This window comes from Peromyscus maniculatus, chromosome 2 (assembly GCF_049852395.1).
Source record: "Peromyscus maniculatus bairdii isolate BWxNUB_F1_BW_parent chromosome 2, HU_Pman_BW_mat_3.1, whole genome shotgun sequence".
In the NCBI taxonomy this organism is placed as follows: domain Eukaryota; kingdom Metazoa; phylum Chordata; class Mammalia; order Rodentia; family Cricetidae; genus Peromyscus; species Peromyscus maniculatus.
In genome coordinates this window covers 152041591-152059452 of record NC_134853.1, presented here as the reverse complement: position 1 = coordinate 152059452, position 17862 = coordinate 152041591, and the positions used below count along the sequence as shown (strand labels likewise).

The window sequence follows — 17862 nt, the reverse complement described above, 5'->3', positions numbered from 1 at the left end:
AAGCTGAGAAAGAATAACCCCCTTTGCTAGCCTGTGGTCACTGGGCTAGCCTGTGGTCACTGGGCTAGCTAGCCAGCCCAGGGCTTGCTGAAACGTAAGCTGGGCCTTTCTTTGTTTGCGGTAATGGTTGAAGAACTGCCCTGGCTAACTTCAAGCCCACTAACCTAGCGGGCCCTGTACTGGGATCCTTCTGCCTCACTCTCTCAAGTAGCTGTGATGTTAGGTCTACCAAGACCTAACCAGCCCCTGTAAGAGCAGCTAAGGGCCCTGGATGGAGCTAGCCACGGTGCCCATAAAAGGGGAGTCTGCTTTTGCCTCTGTGAGCTCAGGCCCCAGGTTTGGTGCCAGGTGCTAGCTGCGAGAGCAAGATAAGGTGAGAACCAGAGTGCTGTCTCAGCACCAGGGAGAGGTGAGGGGTCACTGACAAGTGACAGGTACTTAAGACTGGGGGACTGGCAGTCCAGACAAAGGGAAGCCACAGTCCGCCTGGCCCCACCTTGTCCTACTCCACAATGCTGAACAGGAAGACCGTGTAACCCTGACGACAGGCAGGTGTATATACTTGCAACAATGGTCATGTTAACAATACAGAACATCCAAGATCCGATCCAAACTGCTCAGCAATGTAACAAGTGGGCGCTGCCCAGAGAATCACATATAGAGGCCATGCTACCTACATAGTTTCCATAATTGCTTGGGGGTGACATGGGAATGGAACTGGGAAGCTACTTCCCAAGGCTGTGCTTTCAGGCCACAGGAAGAAACAGGCCCAGGCAGCAGTCAGTTCAGCTGAAGAGGCAGAGGACAGGGGCACCATGGCCCTGTGAAATGTACATGGTCTAAATCATTCAGCAGAAGCAGAAGCCAGAGGTCACTGCTAGGCTCAGTGTCTGGCCTCCACACAAAGGGGTCCTGGTTCTTCCACTCCGCTGGCTACGCTTCTTCCAAGAGGGGCTGTGAGTGCCGGGCCATTGGGGGTTAGCAGTAGACCTGCAGCAGGGGTGCCCCTGAAGAGTCTGTGTCCGTGCCCTGGAAGGACGAGTCTTGGCTGGCTGGGTACCCTAGTTGGAGGAGGAAGCAGAGGCTCAGAGAGGGGAAGGAGCTCAGCCAAGGCCCACAGCCAGGGAGAAACCTGCTGGGTGGAACAGAGCAGGCCTGAGCCTGGTCAGCCATCACAGCCCGGGCAGACCACTCCCGATGTTCAAACCCCCGCAGCTGTCTGGTGAAGGCCCAGAGGATGGCAGGAGAAATCAAGGGAGCTTCGTAGCTGCAGGCAGGATGGCCTTCTGTCCACCTCACTCCCTGATCACTAAGAGTTCTATTCGGGAACCTCGCTTCAAGCCAGCTCCAAGGTTGCAGTGGGTATGTGGTTGCTCAGGCCTTTTTCCATTTCTGATCCCATCCTCACCCACCCCAAAGGAAGCTGGAAGGTCATCCGAAGGGCCCCTGGTATAGTTTCCCACCCTCTGCTCAGGTCAGGACCACACCTGGGGTTCCATATGGCCTCAGCTTCCTGGCGATGGCATCGGCTGTTGTCTCCTGGGAGATCTGCACTGTCAGTTCTAGGGAGGAAATATGAATAAGCAGTGGTCATTATATTTTATAAAGCTCAGTTCCTACTGCAGCTCAGTGAAGAAGGGTGCTTACTATACACAGGCTAGAGAAATAAGCTTAAAAGGTGTGTGTGTGTGTGTGTGTGTGTGTGTGTGTGTGTGTGTGTGTGTGTGTGTGTGTGTGTGTTGGGCAGGTGGGACTTCGGCTAGGCCAGGTCAGTGGCTCAAATTCTTGGGTTTTTGTTTGTTTTTCGAAACAAGGTCACTATAGCCCAGGCTGGCCTAGAATGTTTGGCAGACCTTTTTCTTGAGCCTCTAGAGTTCTGGGAATACAAGCGTGAACTCCCATCATTAGCCTTTCTTGCTTAATGCACAGGTCCAAATTCTTGAGCTTTAGGCCCTTATTTAGGCCAGGCTCGGGAGCTGCTTTGCCAAGAAGTAATAGGGGAAGGAGGAGCCTGACAGACGCAACAAACAAACACATGCTGGGGACACTGCAGTGGCCAACACGACAGACGCGGTGGGTGGGTGGGTGGGTGGATGGATGCTGGGGACAGTGCAGTGGCCACCACAACAGACGCGGTGGGTGGGTGGGTGGGTGGATGGATGCTGGGTACACTGCAGTGGCCACCACAACAGACGCGGAGGGTGGGTGGGTGGGTGGGTGCTGGGGACAGTGCAGTGGCCAACACAATGGACGCGATGGATGGGTAGATGGATGCTGGGGACACTGCAATGGCCAAAGCTCTCGGAGTCTGCATGTTCCCCATAGTTTTCAGCTTCCCTGTGCCCAAGAGTTTAGAGATGTGTCGGCTGGCCAAGGGTAAACCCACAAAGAACCCACCCCAGCCCTCCTATAGCCAGAGCTTTCCTACTTGGGCCCACTTACCATCCTGGCTGAGGCCAGAGCCTACCATGGTCTCATGGCCACTGTCGGGGGCAGCGGCAGGGGCAGTCGAGCGGGCTGAGCGCCCCTCCGAGGTCTGTGGGCGGGAGCGGCTTTTGCGGGTACTGATACGAATGATGCCGCGCACCAGGCGGCCCTCGGCGTCTTGCTCGTCCAGGTGGTAATCCTGCGTGATGCTGCTGATCAGGTCTGAGATCTTGCTGGTCTTCTCCAGGAACACAGTGTCCGACGTGCACTTGGCCAGCTCGTCAATCTGGTGTACACTGAACAGCTCTGTCAGCTTCTTGAAAATAAGCACGTCGATCTCCCGGCTCGACATGGAGCCACTGCCCATCTCGGGCAGGTCCAGGTCCGACTCGTGGAAGGAGTAATACTCCTCGGAGCCGCGGGGGCTGCTGGGGAGGGTGCTTGGCAGGCTGTGCCGTGTGGGAAGAGGCTCAGGCAGGGGCTCCTTGCAGCAGGAGTCCGCATCAGGGACCGGGGAGGTGGCATGGCGGTAGGGGTAGACCGGAATGCCCTTGAGCTTAACGTCAGGGTAGCTGAAGCTGCTGCCCATGCTGGACTTGAGCCGCTGGCCATCCCGGCGGCTGGGAGGTGCACAGTCCGGGCTGGGTGGCACGCCATTCTCCTTGACCCAAGTGACTTCAGCAGACCCCTCAGTGGGATCCGCAGCAGATAAGCAGGGGCTGCAGCCCCGCACACAAGCCCCACAGCGCTGCAGGCAATCTCTGCAGCGGCGGAAGCAGAAGGCAGCCCTGCACCAGTCCCACCCCCAGGGGCGCCAGAGGAGGCAGCAGGTTGGGGGCTCAGTGGCCGGTTCTGCAGAGCCTGAAATGAAGGTGATACTCTCTGGCCCATGGTGGCCAGGGTCCTTGGGGTCCGCCCTGCGGGTGCGGCGGCCTGGTGGGGGCTGGGAGCGCTCATCATTGGTTTCCAGGCATAGCTCTGTTGGCCTCTCCCAGGGACCCAAGCGAGGAGGCCCAGACGATGGGCGAGGCTGTCCCGGTCTGGGCATGGCTCAGAGCATGGCTTGCTGCAGCCAGGCACCTGCAGGGGAGAAGCCAGGAGGAGGTCAGAAGCAGAGGTCAGGGACAGGTTCCTGGGCTGACCTGAAGAGCTTTAGACTTCTGGGAAGCCTGTGATGAGGGCGGACGAGCATCCCGAAAACCCTTGCAAACGTTGAGCTCTTCTTGCCCCAAAGAAAAAGTTCTCTTTGTGGTCTACCTTAGGCTTTAAAAATCTCCTGAACTTCTCAATGAATGGCTATTGTTGAAAACAAAACACAGACAAGTGTCAGTGGGGTGCAGAGAAATGGGGTCATTGGCACTTGGCTAGTGGGGATATGAAATGATATATGCATTGTGGGAAAGAGACCAGTTCTTCACAACTTAAACACACAGGAAGGGAATGTAGCATGGGTGGCCTACATAACATGAAGGAGGCCCTAAGTTCATCCCCAGTACGGCAAACAAAAAACACAAACGGGCTGGGCGGATGGCTCAGCAGTTAAGAATGCTACTGCTTGATAGTTCCTAACCACCTGGAACTTAGCTCTAGGGCTGACACCTCATCTTCTGCCCTCACGGCACTCACAGTGGGGACCTCTCTCTCCACCCCACACACATATACAAATAATTATTAAAAACTCTAAAATGTGTTTTATGTGTGTGAACATTTTGCCAGTATATATGTGTGTGCACCACATGTGTCTGGTGCCCAAGATCTGAAGAGGGTTATAGGAGCTTTTGGAACTGGAGTTATGGAGGGTTGTGAGCCATGTTGTAGGTGCTGGGAATCGAATCTGGGTCCTCGGTAAAAACAACCTGTGATCTTAACCACCTAGCCATCTTTCCAGTCCTTATTTTTAAAAGTCGTGTGTATATGGGGGCTGGAGAGATGGCTCACGGTTAAGAGCACTGGCTGCTCTTCCAGAGCCTTGGGGTTCAATTCCCAGCACCCACATGGTGACTCACAACCTTCTTTAACTCCAGTCCTGGGGATCCCATGCCCTCTTCTGACCTCTGTAGGCACTACACATATGAGGTGCGTAGATGTATATCCAGACAAACACTCATATACATAAGAATAAATAAAATCTCTGCTGGGAATAGTGGTGTACAGAGGCAGGAGGATATCTGTGAGTTTGAGGCCAGCTTGGTCTCCATAGTGAGTTCCAGGACAGCCAGGGCTACAAAGTGAGGCCCAGTCTCAAAACAAAAATAACAAATAAATCTTAAAAAAAAAAAAAAATATTTTAACACCCCCCCCCCAAAACATCCCAAAATTACTATATGACCTGGCAAATTCACTCCTTGGTATACACTTAAGAGAACTGAAAATAGCAACTTTAAACAGGCATTTGTATGTCAATGTTCACAGGAGCATTATTTACAATAACCGTAAAGTGAGAACAACCCAAAAGTTCATCAGTGGGAGGCTGGAGAAATGGCCCAGCCACTGAAAGCACTGGCTGCCCTTCCAGAGGACCCGGATTTGATTCCCAGCATCCACATGGCCACTAACATCCTTATATAAGTGCAGTCCAAGGGGACCTGACATCCTCTTCTGGCTGCCACAAGTGCTGCATGCACATGGTGTGCAGACATATATGCAGGGAAAACATGCACATCAAATAAAAACAAAGGTTAAAAAATTAAAAAGTTCTCTGTGAGTTCGAGGCCAGCCTGGTCTACGGAGCGAGTTCCAGGAAAGGCGCAAAGCTACACAGAGAAACCTGTCTCGAAAAACCAAAACAAAAAACAAACAAACAAAGATTAAAAAGTATATCAATGGATGAATGGACTCATAAAAATGAAGCATTTTTGGGCTAGCATCTAGAGCTTAAAAAGAATGAAATTCTTTTGTGCTTTGACATGGATGAATTTTGAAGACATTCTAAATGAAATAAGCTACACAAGAAAGAACAAATACTCTATTGTCCAGCTAATATGAAATATCTACAACTACCGATTTAACAGACGTGGAAAAATGGTGTGGTGGATGCCAAGGGATGAAGCAGTGGAGCATGGGAGAGCTATGTTGAATGGGTACAGAATTTCAGCGGGGAAGGCGTCATAGCTCTGGAGAGTACAGATGTATTTAATGCCACAGGATGGTATGTTAAAAAATGGCATGTAGAAGATTAAAATGGTAATTTTGATGTAGATTTTACACAAAGAAGGAAGGCTCTCCAGGGACCACTTTCCTGCCATCATCAACAGACATTTTCTGTCTGCCTGGCCACAGTCATCACCGTTATCCTTCCTTTGTGCCCTTCATCCCAGACACGGGCATGAACGGGCCTCTCATCGTATTCACATCTGCCCCCCTAGAAACGTTTACCATCAAGTATGTTTCTCTTTTTCTTTTTGGTGAGGGAAGGATTGGTTTTGTTAAAACAAGAGGGTCTCATGTAGCCAGTCTGGCCTCAAATTTACTCGGCAGCCAAAGCGGCTCTTAAATCCCTGGCCCTCCCACCTCCCTTCTCAAGTCCTGGGATTAGAGGAGTGTACTACCTTGCCGGGAACACCAGGCAGTTTGGGTTCCTTGCCACAATCATAATCCTCATGGGCTGGGGAGGTGGCTCACTGGGTGAGAGTACTGACAACAAAAGAACCCATGTGGAAAGCTGGACACGTGATGAACATCTGGAATCCCAGCACTCTTACGGGGAGATGGGGGAGAGAGCCAGACAGAGCTGTCTGAAGTTCACAGGCCAGCCAGCCTGGAGTACACAGCACAGCACAGCAGAACTGAGAACTCCTGCTTCTATAAGGCAGAAGGTGAGAACGGACTCTTAAAAGCTGTCCTCTGACTTCCACACATGGACACCTTCAAGTGCAGACACAGACATAAAGTAAAGTCAATAAAAAAGAAAACATTGTTGTCTTAAAATAGTAATACTGGCTGGGCAGTGGTGGCGCATGCCTTTAATCCCAGCACCTGGGAGGCAGATGCAGGTGAATCTCGGAGTTCGAGGCCAACCTGGTCTACAAAGTGAGTTCCAGGACAGCTAGGGCTACACAGAGAAACTCTGTCTTGAAAAAAAAAAAAAAAAAATACTGAAATACTGATCTTCATTCCTCTTTGAGTTTATTTGCTAGGTATCTCAGAACTACAACTGTTTTACTGATGAACAGTGAGTCTGGCCATGTGTCAGGCAAGGCAAAACCAAACATAAATGAACCATGCATGCTGTACTTGATGGTGCAGTTTCTAGAAAAGCTTCTAAGACAAGTAGAGTGCAATAAGACCTGTCTGAAAACCTAGCACTTGGGAGACGGAGGCAGGACTAGTAGTTCTGGGTCATCCTGTACTACAAAGTGAGTTCCAGGTTAGTCAGCCCAGTACATGAGATCCTGTCCAAAAAAAAAAAAAGCTAGCCAGGCATGGTGCTCAGTTTTTTTTTTTTTTTCCAAGACAGGATTTCTCTGTGTAGTCCTGGCTGTCCTCGAACTCACAGAGATCTGCCTGCCTCTGCCTGGTGGGATTAAAGGCGTGTGCCACCACCCAATAATGGTCACAATTTTAATGCCAGCATGGGGTAGAGTCCAGTGGACTCTGTGAGTTTGAAGACAACCTGGTCTATGTAGAGGGTTCTAGTCCAGCCAAGGCTATATAGTGAGACTCGGTCTCAAAACAACAAACAAACAAACAAAAACAAAAACCTCCTAGGATGAAGCATGTGGAATTGAGTAAATCAGCAAGGCACCCTGAGGGATGATGTAGTGCCATACTCAGGAGGCCTTAACCACAGTTAAAGCTTTGCTGGGCAGTGACTGTCCTTAGCCTGTATTTTGAGCCACCATGTGGGTGCTAGGTAGGAATGGAAATCAGGTCTTCCGGAAGAGCAACCTGTGCTCTTAATCACTGAGCCATCTCTCCAGCCTCCTAGCCTTCTTTGAGATGCTGACACTTAATCCTTGTATTCGACTGAATCACCACGGACTCCTAAGAGTTAGCAATATGAAAGGAACAAAGCTGTAGACATCAGGATCTCTGTCTTCTAGTCCCCATTCTGGTCCTTATAAATTGTGCGCTTAGGACTGAGCATGGAGGCGCACGACTTTAGTCCCAGCACTTGGAGGCAAAGGCAGGTAGACCTCTGAGTTTGAGGCCAGCCTGGTCTATAAAGCAAGTTCCACGACACACAGAGAAACAAGTATTATTGTTTTTTGGTCTCAAAAAACCAAAACCAGACAAATATTGCATGCCTTGGGCAAAACAGTGCCCCCTCCCCAAACCACTGCCCCCAACACTCCTGTCCTGGTCTCTTCTACACGCTGCAGCCAGGGACAGTTTCCACCCCCACAAGGCTGCAGAGACCTCCCAGGAGCGCTTTAACCAAAAGATCAAAAGCAATGTCACCAATAGTGAAATGAAATGACATCAAAGATAAGGACACATTGTTAAGTATTCCTGCCTCAAACGCATAACTGGGATGTGACCTTGAGGAAGGGGTTGACAGCCCAGCTGTCAGAGACACGTCAACTAAATCCAGTGTGGGCCAGGGGTCAGAAGGAAAAATAGAAACCTGGGTAATGTGAATAACTAGTGAAAGTAGAAAACATCATATATTTATATGTAATATATCTAATTATATATATATTTATTTATTTTTATTATTATTATTTTTCTGGAGCTGAGGACCGAACCCAGGGCCTTGCGCTTGCTAGGCAAGCACTCTACCACTGAGCTAAATCCCCAAGCGCTATTTTGTTTTTTTAAGACAGAGTTTCTCTGTGTAGCCTGGCTATCCTGGAACAAACTCACTCTGTAGACCAGGCTGGCCTTACAGATCCACTTGCCTCTACCTCCTGAGTGCTGGGATTTATGCCTCGTTAACTAACTAATAAATTAACTAACTATATATTTTTTAATTCTTTATTTTGAGACAGGTCTCACTATGTAGCCCTAGCTGTCCTTGCTAAGTTGACCAGGCTGGCTTTGAACTTAAAGAGATCTGCCTGACTCTACCTCCTGAGTGCTGGAATTAAAGGTATGCCAGCTGAACCATCTATACAGCCCAGATCTACACGTTTCTATGAGAAACAGAACAGCCTAGTATCTTTGCTTAGCAAGCAGACCAGAGCTCTTAGGGGTAAAGGAACACAGATCTGCAGTGTGATCAACGGTTTAAACCAGCCAACCAGCACATCCTGGAGAGTTTGTGTAGACACACAAGGAGGCCAGGAATATTCCTTGTGCTGGATGAGGACACAGGAGTTCTTTCTTCCTGAAACTTCACAGTCTTCTCTGGGGCCTACTCAGCTCTCCTTCTCCAAGGATCTTGAGGACCCCTAGCCAAACGGGAGCCCCTCTTTCCATCCCCCTTCTGCTGAGGTCTCTTCACGGGGGTCAGCCTTGCACCCACTGTTTAGGATAAGCCTAATTCCCCAGGTGTTATCGTGGCACAGACACATCCTATGTGACTTTCAAGAGCACTGGGTGGAAAGACAAAGGACTTAGGCTCCAGGCAGCCCAGAGCAGGAGGCAGCAGCACTCTTAGGCAATGGTGTGTGCCTGTGAGACCCCATCTTTGGGAGTCTATAAACTGAGGGAGGCATTTCCTGCTTGGAACATCTCCTACCCTGCTGCTGTTAAAAAAAGGGGGGTGGGTGGGGGGTGGGCGGGAATACAACCTGAAATTGTAATAAGTGACTTTTTAAAAAGTTTTTCACACCTGAATGTGAGGCACACACCTGTTAGCCTTGTACCATAAAGGCTGAGGCAGGAGGACCACGACTTTGAGGCCAACATGTACTAGACAGCAAGACCCCATCTCAACAAAACAAAATGTTCTTCACAAGCCAGAGGGAGAGAACTAAATGTCCTGATTTGATCAATGTGAGGCTGGGCATGGACTCATTGAGTTATTTCACAAATACTGAGGATCTAATGTGCATCCTAAACTCTATGGACACAGCGGTAAGACAGACGAACTCCTTAGCCTCAGGAGCTTACATTCCAGTGAAAGCGATTAGTTCTTACAACCAAGTTGTAGTTCTTACAACCACCATGTGAACAGTTTACCTTCACTCCACAGCCCAGGAATCTGAAGCTCAGAAAGGGGAGGGGACAGAGCAAGACAGCGAGCTGGGAAGGGCAGGATTTGTTGTGTGTGTGGGGGGGGGGGGGGGGTGGCGCTAGGCTCTTCAGCCCAGGTACCTCGCTCTGAGCCACACCTCCAGTCTGGGAAGAATGGAGAGAAAGGGAGGGAGCAGAGCCTAGCATAAGCCGGGGATGGTGGTCACTCAGGTCATCCCAGTGCTAGAGAGGCTGAGGCAGGCAGATCCCCTTGAGTTCAACAAGATCAGCCTGGGCTACCAAGAGAGACCCTGTCTCTAAACCAACCAACCCGGCAGCCTCCCTATTTGTGGTATGGACAGTGTCTGGCCTCAGTGTCCCTTCAAACAGCCAATTCATTCCAGGCTACATATCCCTTTCCCTACCACGGCCCTGCTCCTCCCCTCCTGCCAATCCAGTAACACTGGTCACTTAAGTGACCAATTCTCCCCTCGGCTTTGGCTTGGAACAAGACTCTTGGTTCTAGTTTCCTCATCTTTACATAGGTTTACCTTATGATTAGGAGCCTGGGCCACATGAGACCCTGTTTCAAAAACCAAAAACCTAAATAACGTAACTTATTAATTAAACATAATTAAAAATGAATACATAAAAAATTAACCAAAGTGAAATAAAAATTGAAAACCTCATCTCCCAGAACCGGAGAGAGTGGTGTCCTTACAGCGCTCCGCTGAGGGACGGGGTGCTGGGTGTTTAGCGAGAGCCTGGGAAGACTGGCTCAGTCACTGGGCATTCGAAAGCACCGCAAGGATGCTCCAGGGTCTAGTGACCCCAGGGGACTCTGACTTCCCATTGCCTTTCCCCAAGTCCCCGCAAACAGCCACGCAACTCGGGGCTCTCCACCCGCCCTCCTCCCGGCGTCCACGGGACAAGCCGGCTGCACCAGCCTCTGCCCGAGCGAGCGTCGGGTCACCCCGCCGTGGTGGGCTCAGCTCGGGCGCTGGGCACGGCGCACCCCCGCCCCAGCCCCGGCACAGCCTCAGCCGCCCTCCTCTGCAGGCGCCGAGCCCGGGCGGCAGGGCGCGCACTGCCGTCGGGGCGCGCACCGCCTCTCGGGCCGCCAGCGCCATTGCCTGCGAGTCCCGACGCCGTTCCACTTACGGTTCCGGCCGCGGCTCCGAGGTGCCCGGCCCCAGCCCCCAGGCCTCCCGGCCCGCCCAGCCCGGCTCCCATTCGGGCCGCTCCGGCCCGGCCCGGGCCGCGCACCCCGGAAGTGGGCGTCGGATCCCGACGGAGCCAGGCCCGCGCCCCGCTGCCGTCCAGGCACGGCCTCCGGGATCACCCACTCGGGGCTGCACCGCTCCGCGCCCCCGCGGGTCCGCTCCGGACTTACCTGCCCCGCCAGGTGAGCCGCCTCCCGTCAGCCCTTCCCCCGCCCCCCTCTGCACTCACCTGGCTCGCAGGTGAGCGTCTCGCGGGAGCGCGGCACGGGTCGCCGCTGGGGACACACTTCCTGGCTCCGCGAAGCGCCGCGGCGCACCTGGCCGAGGCCCCGCCCAGCCCAGGCCCAGGCCAGGAGAGTGAGGCCCGGAGAGGGGCCGCCAGGCAGCCGTGCTCAGCTCCCCTCCGCGCTGCAGTCCCGTGTCCTGGAAGTCTCTGAGAGGCCATGGAGCGCCTCCCGGGCCTCAAAACTCCTACTCAAAGAGTATGGCTCCTGGGACGTCGTCCCTGACCCCCGATTCTAGCTCTCTTCTATGGAACAATTCTCTCTGCTCGTTATTCTAGTCCCCAGCAGGCTGTTGCTTTCAGGTCTTCTGTCTCCCTTTTTAGCCTCTGACCCTGAGGGTAAGGTCTGGTCGTATTTCCCTAGTACAGGGCCTGGCGCATACCGGATACTCAGCAAACAGTCTTCACTGTTTGAATAGCTAAGCAATGATCTGTCGTCGATTTATCTGCCTGTCTACATATTCACTTATTTAGGTTTCTTTTTTACATTAATTTTTTTGTATGTGTAAGTTTCTCGCCTGTGTGTGTGTACGACTGTGCACCACTTTCACGCCTGGTGCATTCAGGGGTAAGGAGCAGAAAAAGGCATGGGGTCCCCTGGAAGTGGAGTTACAGTTACGAATTGTCATGTGTGTTCTTGAGAACCTCACTTGGGTCCTTGGAACTTGGAAGAGCAGCCAGTGCTCTCAGCGGGCCCAGCCACCTTTCCAGCCCCACCCTACCCTGCTTAGCTCCGAGATCAGACTGGACCAGGTGTGTTCACAAGCCTATGGCCACAGACTGTTTAGGTTTTCTGAGACGTTGTCTCATGCATCCCAGGCTAGCCTCCAACTCAGTATGTAGCCAAGGCTAGCCCAAACAGTTGCTCCTTCTGATGTCACACCTAGAGTGCTGGGATTCCAGGCATGTGCTCTCTTTCTTTGCCGTGGGATAGAGCTAGGGGGCTCCTGGTTGGCTGGTAAGTTCACCTTCTTATCAGTGTGTGCAAATGTGCACGAATCCTAAATGGTCTTATAATAAAAACCCGGAGCCAGATATTGGGGTAAATGCTGAAAGATCAGAGGAAACAAGCCACAGCCACGTCTCACCTCACCAACTCCACAGATCCTCTGACTGAATGCCTCTTGAGTCCTCAGCTGTCTAGTTCCTGTCTCCTAACCTGACTACAAGTTTGATTGTAATAGGTGACTATCTACTAACCTGCATTTCTTTATATCCTAATTAGTTGGTAATAATAACTTTCAAGGACTAGAAATTTGCATTAAATTGCTAAATGAACTGTATAGGTACCTTGAACAAGAGTAGAAATATATGTACAGTATGTTCCATCGAAAATAATCTCAATTTTGTATCAGTATGCACAATTTGTATACAATATACAAAAATCCAATTCAATGTAAAATATTTATGGTGTGAATATGTGTGGGTCCCATTGGATAATAAATAAAGCTGTTTTGGCCTATGGCAAGAAAGCTTACAGCCAGGCAGGAAATCCAAGCAGAGATACAGAGAGAAGGCCGGAGTCGAGAGAGAAAGAGAAAGAGAGAGAGAGAGAGAGAGAGAGGAGCCCGCCATTGAAGGAGCAACAAGATGTCAGCAGATCAGTAATACCGTGGTCACATGGCAACATACAGATTTATAGAAATGGGTTAATTTAAGATGAAAGAGCTAGCTAGCAGGAAGCTGAAGCCATAGGCCATACAGTTTGTAATGAATATAAGCCTCTGAGTGATTATTTTATAAGCGGCTGTGGGACTGTGGGACCATGTGGGACTGGAGAAATTTCCAGCTACATTCTCTATTTTTTTTTCCAGAGTAGATTCAATAATCTATCTTTTATCTTATCATATCTATATCCTCTTTTTCTTTTTCTTTTTTTTCCCAAACAAGAACCCTAAATCTAATTTCCTTTGATTGGCTTTTTTCCTGACCATTACCAATAACAACTAGTAATCAACCACCAAAACAATTACAAATATCTATAACTCATTGAACAACAACAACAAAACACCCACCCCACCTCTTGGGAATGTGGCTGTCATGTTCTTAAATTTACTTCCTGCTGTCTGAGGGTAAAGGCATCTTTAAGGGATCCTGAAAAGAAAACTTTGGTTAACTGTCAAGTCCTGGGAAAGGTAGCTGCATTATTTGTTGTCCGGTCTCTGCATAATGAGAAAGTGCAGGGCTTGTCTCAAGCCCTGGCTATAGTAGTCTGTGAGGCTGGATCATCTCAGCTAGTTGTCTCAAAATTGTCCTGAGCAGCTTGTTGTTGTTGGAGGTTTTTGCTCTTTTTGGGGGGTCCGCCACCCAGCTCCCAAATAAATCACACACAGAGGCTTATTCTTACTTATGAATGCCCAGCCTTAACTTGGCTTAGTTTCTAGCCAGCTTTCCTTAACTTATCCTGACTACCTTCTGCCTGTGGGATTTTCCCGTTCTCTAACTTCTGTAAATCTTACTTTTACTCCATGGCTTGCTGTGTAACTAGGTGGCTGTCTCTTAGAGTCCTCCTCCTTCTCTGGCTCCTAGATCATATCTCTCCTCCCAGATTTTTCCCTTTATATATTCTCTTTGCCTGCAAGTCCCACTTATCCTTTCTCCTGCCTTGCTATTGACCAGACCACCAGGTGTGTTAGACAGGCACAGTAACACAGCTTCACAGAGTTAAACAAAACAACATAAACAAAAGTAATACACCTTAAAATATTCTACTACAGTTTGTAGTCCAAAGCTGATCTTTGGGTGGTGTTTGTCAGCTTAATGGTGTTATTATTGTCCTGATGGAATCGATGTTGTGGGATCCCATCATCTTTTTGGAGATGTCAGAGATCGAATTAAGTCAGATTATTCCTTTTCTTGGTAATTTTTTCTGGGTAGTTCTCCCTTCTTTGGATGCTTATTTGTCCAGATCTTTACATTCTTCAAGATAGTTGTTTTTATTTCCTGAAAAGACAAAAACAAAACCCTTCCCCAACCCTAACTTTGGGGAGTTTCCAAATCTAATCTTTATCAATTTTGATTTATGATTCTCCTGAATTTTTTTGTTCTCTCTTCTATAGCTGTTCTATCATCCAGAGCTGTATGTTTTGGTTTGTTCATTTGTTTGTTTGTTTGTTTTACAATAGGCATTAGGTTCTTTAATTGCTCTTCGAATTAGTTTCTTCCACAATGACAGGAAAGGACTAAATGGAATTTGACATGGGGGGCCTGTGAAAGGCCCTTCAGGGCATATCCCAATGGCAAAGGCAAGGGATTACCTTGTCTGTCCCTTGTTGACCTACATTTGTTAGTCCAATGTCTGCCTTTGCCACACCTTCTGCATAATTCAGAAGGGAGGGGCATTCTGTTAGGATTATTCCTTGAAAAAAAACAAAACAAAAACGCCCTGTTTACAGTCCCTTTTTAGGTGACCCTGTTTACCACAATTGAAATATTTTGACATTACTATTTTTCTTCAAACCTCTGGAAATCAACTCTCCTATCCAAGCTTCATCATGGTCATGAGATTCAATATTGATTATATCTTGGATCCATTCCTCCAAGAGTTCTGATCTTGTCTTTAATGTCCTAATTACCCTTTTGCATTGTGCATTAGCATTTTTAAAAGCCAGAGATTCAATTATTATTTGTCTAGCTTCTGAATTTGGTATCATTCTATTTACTGTTGAAGTCAGTCTTTGTAAGAAATCAGTAAAGGTTTCTTTTAGACCCTGTATAACTTCAGTAAATGATTCAATTTTCTTTCCTACTTCTTTAATTCTGTCCCAAGCATTCAAGGCTGCTGTGTGGCATAATGCCAGGATATGGTCATCATATAAAGATTATCTTTGTATATCAGCATAATTGCCCTCCCCAAGAAGTTGATCTTGGGATATTTCAAGATCTCTAGCCCTACTTCATTGTTCTATGTCTTAGCCTCATCCTTCCACCAGGTCCTCTATTGTAATTGGGGACCAGCCTCTAAGACTGCTGTAACCAAATCTCTCCAGTCTTGAGGGATAATTCTATTACAAGTTGACCATGAGTTTAACATCTCCTTCACAAATGGGAATGCATACCATATGAGACTATCACTTCTTTGAATTTCCTCAAATCTAAAATTTGGATAGGAGTCCGTTCAAGCTCTTACACAGTCTTGGCGATGGATATCTGTCATTTGGCAGTTTCTATAAGGTTACTGGAGAAATTAAGGTTGGCTGTTTGAAAGCCTTAAGTGGTTTCTCTGTAACCTTATAATGCAATGCTGAGATTGGTTCTCCCTTAAATTTCTCTGTCTGGGTCTGAATATCTCTATGATCTGTTTTAATAAGTTTTTCTAAGACTTGTATCTTGTCACTCATATCAACCAACTTGGCACTTATATAAACCAACTTTTTAGGAATAAAATAAGAATGATCAAACTGATAATGTTTATAATTGACATTACATCAATCCCATTGAAGTTAATTATCCTCTCATTTAATTGTTCCATTTTCAGACTGTCAATTGTATATTCCCTCCATTATAAAAATGTTTCCTTTTTTTTTTTTTTTTTTTTTGGTTTTTGGAGACAGGGTTTCTCTATGTAGCTTTGTGCCTGTCCTGGATCTCGCTCTGTAGACCAGGCTGGCCTTGAACTCACAGAGATCTCCCTGCCTCTGCCTCCTGAGTGCTGGGATTAAAAAGTCGTGGGCCACCGCGCGCCCCCCCACCCCCACCCCCTGGCTCCCGTTTTTTTGTTTTTTGTTTTTTAATGTGGGAAAAAACTCGCTCTGTCTTTTTTTTTTTCCTAACTAATTCCCCCTTTTAAGAAATCCCAATTGACCACCAAATCGGCTGACAATGATGATTCAGATGATGGTGAAGTGAGGCAGCTTCCTAATGTGGCAGCAGCCCCAGGAGGGCTCCAGTGAAAGCCACACCCAGCAGGAGAGGGAAGAAGCCAAAGAGCCAGCCATCTGCACAGGTGAACATGGAAAGCAGCTACTTCTGGCGTGTTTGGAGCCGGAGCCTGAGCCTGGACCCGGGCTTGGGTTTGCACGTGTGGAGTCCTGCAGAGGGAAAATGTGCAAAAGCTCCTGTGGCTTGTTGAGCCCCAAACCTATGGAGTCTGCTGCAGAGAAGCTGCAACAAAACCTTAGCGGGCAGGATTGGAACTCTGGCCCAGGTGCCTGAGCTGGTGGCTGCAAAGCCACAGGCAAGTGGCTCTTTCGTGGATTTGTGCCTCACATTGGGCGCCAGATGTTGAAAGAATCCGAATGGTCTTGTAATTAAAAACCCAGATCCAGATATTGGGGTAAATGCTGAAAGATCAGAGAGACAAAGGAACAAGCCACGGCCACTTCTCACCTCGACAACCCCACGAATCCTCTGACTGAACGCCTCTGAAAGGGCCTCTAGGTCCTGTCTCCTCATGCCTTACATGCCTTTCTTCACCCAGACATTTCACTTCCTTCCTAGTGCTGGGATTAATGGCGTGTGTGCTTCCCAAATACTGGGATTAAAGGTGTGTGCCACTACTGCCTGGCCTCTACATTTAACTCTGTGACTGACTCTGTCCTCTGATCTTCAAGCAAATTTTATTCGAGTATAACAAAATATCACCACAGAAAGTGGTACAGTTACCCTGGGCCTTGAGTAGAGTGAAGAAGTTGGTCAGGCTGTGTGGCCCTGAGAGACACGTGGGAGATGAGCAGAGACCAAAAGGCACTGCTTTCCCTAGGAAGGCCCCATAATTGGCGATAGTATTGGGTGTCAAGAAGTCAAGGCTTACTCTTCCCTGACTACCTGCTCTCCATAACTGGACAACAGCGCTGATAAACAGGAGCGTTAAGGAGGATCTTTAAGGTCCATGCCAAACCCCTCACTTGCATTGTATTATTCAACCTTCCACTAATCTACGAGATAGAAATCTTGTTCATGGTAGCCCCAAACTAGAACCACACAAATACCCCTGACAGGAGGAAGAGGAATGTGGGAAGTATTTGTGAGTGAGGGATTATCACACACACACACACACACACACACACACACACACACACACACACACACCCCGTTGCTGATGTAGAAACTTATGGGTAGGAAGGAGACATTGATCAGAGAGTTGACATGAACTATTTGACGTGGGAGCACTTTCTGTCTTGCAGTTTCCCTCTGTAGATGATGGAACTTGTCTAGCCAGATGTTGTGGTGCAGTCCTGTTATTCCAGCACTTGGGAAGCAGGAGGCAGAAGAGTCATGAATTTCCAGGTAACCTGGGATATATAACAGCAAGGCTTTGTCACAAAAACCAGACCAAAACCAAGACATAAGAAAGTACCCTGGCTACCTCTGGGTGGGGCATGGTGGTGCATGCCTTTAACCCCGGCACTCCAGAGGCAGATCTCTGTGTCTTCCATGTCAGCCTGGTCCATGTAGTAAGTTCCAGAGCTATGTAGATAGAGAGACTTTGTCTTGGATAGATAGATAGATAGATAGATAGATAGATAGATAGATAGATAGATAGATAGATAAGTTTCTTCAAGGCAGTGGTGGCATATGCTTCTAATCCCAGCACTTGGGAGGCAGGGGCAGGCAGATCTCTGTGAGTTCCAGGCCAGCCAGGTCTACAGAGTGAGTTCCAGGCTACACAAAGAAACCTGTCTCAAAAAAAAAAAAAAAACCCAAAAATAAAAATAAAAAAAGAGAAAAAATCATCCTGAGTGAGGTAACCCAAACCCAGAAAGACAGTCATGGTATGTACTCACTCATAAGTGGATTCTAGATATAAAATAAAGAACAATCAGACCACACACACACACACACACAAAAAAAAAAAAAAAAAAAAAAAAGAAGATAACCTCTGTCGACCAGTGAGGTTGAAAAAAGATAACAGATATAAAAGGAGAAAAA

General features: G+C 48.4%; 2 protein-coding genes across 7 annotated transcripts; one reads left to right on the top strand and one right to left on the bottom strand.

The window, feature by feature from the left end:
• Positions 1-555: 555 nt before the first annotated feature.
• Kdf1 (keratinocyte differentiation factor 1) lies at positions 556-11067 on the bottom strand. 6 transcript variants are annotated; one of them, XM_006975623.4, is made up of 4 exons: positions 10939-11067; positions 2443-3507; positions 1488-1562; positions 556-1061 (listed from the first exon to the last, which is right to left on the bottom strand). In XM_006975623.4, exons 2-4 carry the CDS (start codon positions 3473-3475, stop codon positions 979-981), a joined length of 1191 nt encoding a protein of 396 aa, XP_006975685.1. In that variant the 5' UTR covers positions 3476-3507; positions 10939-11067; the 3' UTR covers positions 556-978. The 6 variants fall into 6 exon arrangements, with proteins under 6 accessions (XP_006975685.1, XP_076421458.1, XP_076421457.1 ...); XM_076565343.1 differs by lacking the exon at positions 10939-11067 and adding an exon at positions 10880-10935; XM_076565342.1 differs by lacking the exon at positions 10939-11067 and adding an exon at positions 10880-10925 and having other exon boundaries at positions 2443-3723.
• On the top strand, positions 5753-17403 carry LOC121827511 (uncharacterized). Its single transcript, XM_076563621.1, is given in 6 exon segments — positions 5753-5831; positions 10244-10372; positions 10375-10661; positions 10664-10777; positions 10779-10891; positions 17118-17403. Coding segments are annotated over 6 exon segments (735 nt in total). The 3' UTR covers positions 17131-17403.
• Positions 17404-17862: the final 459 nt, after the last annotated feature.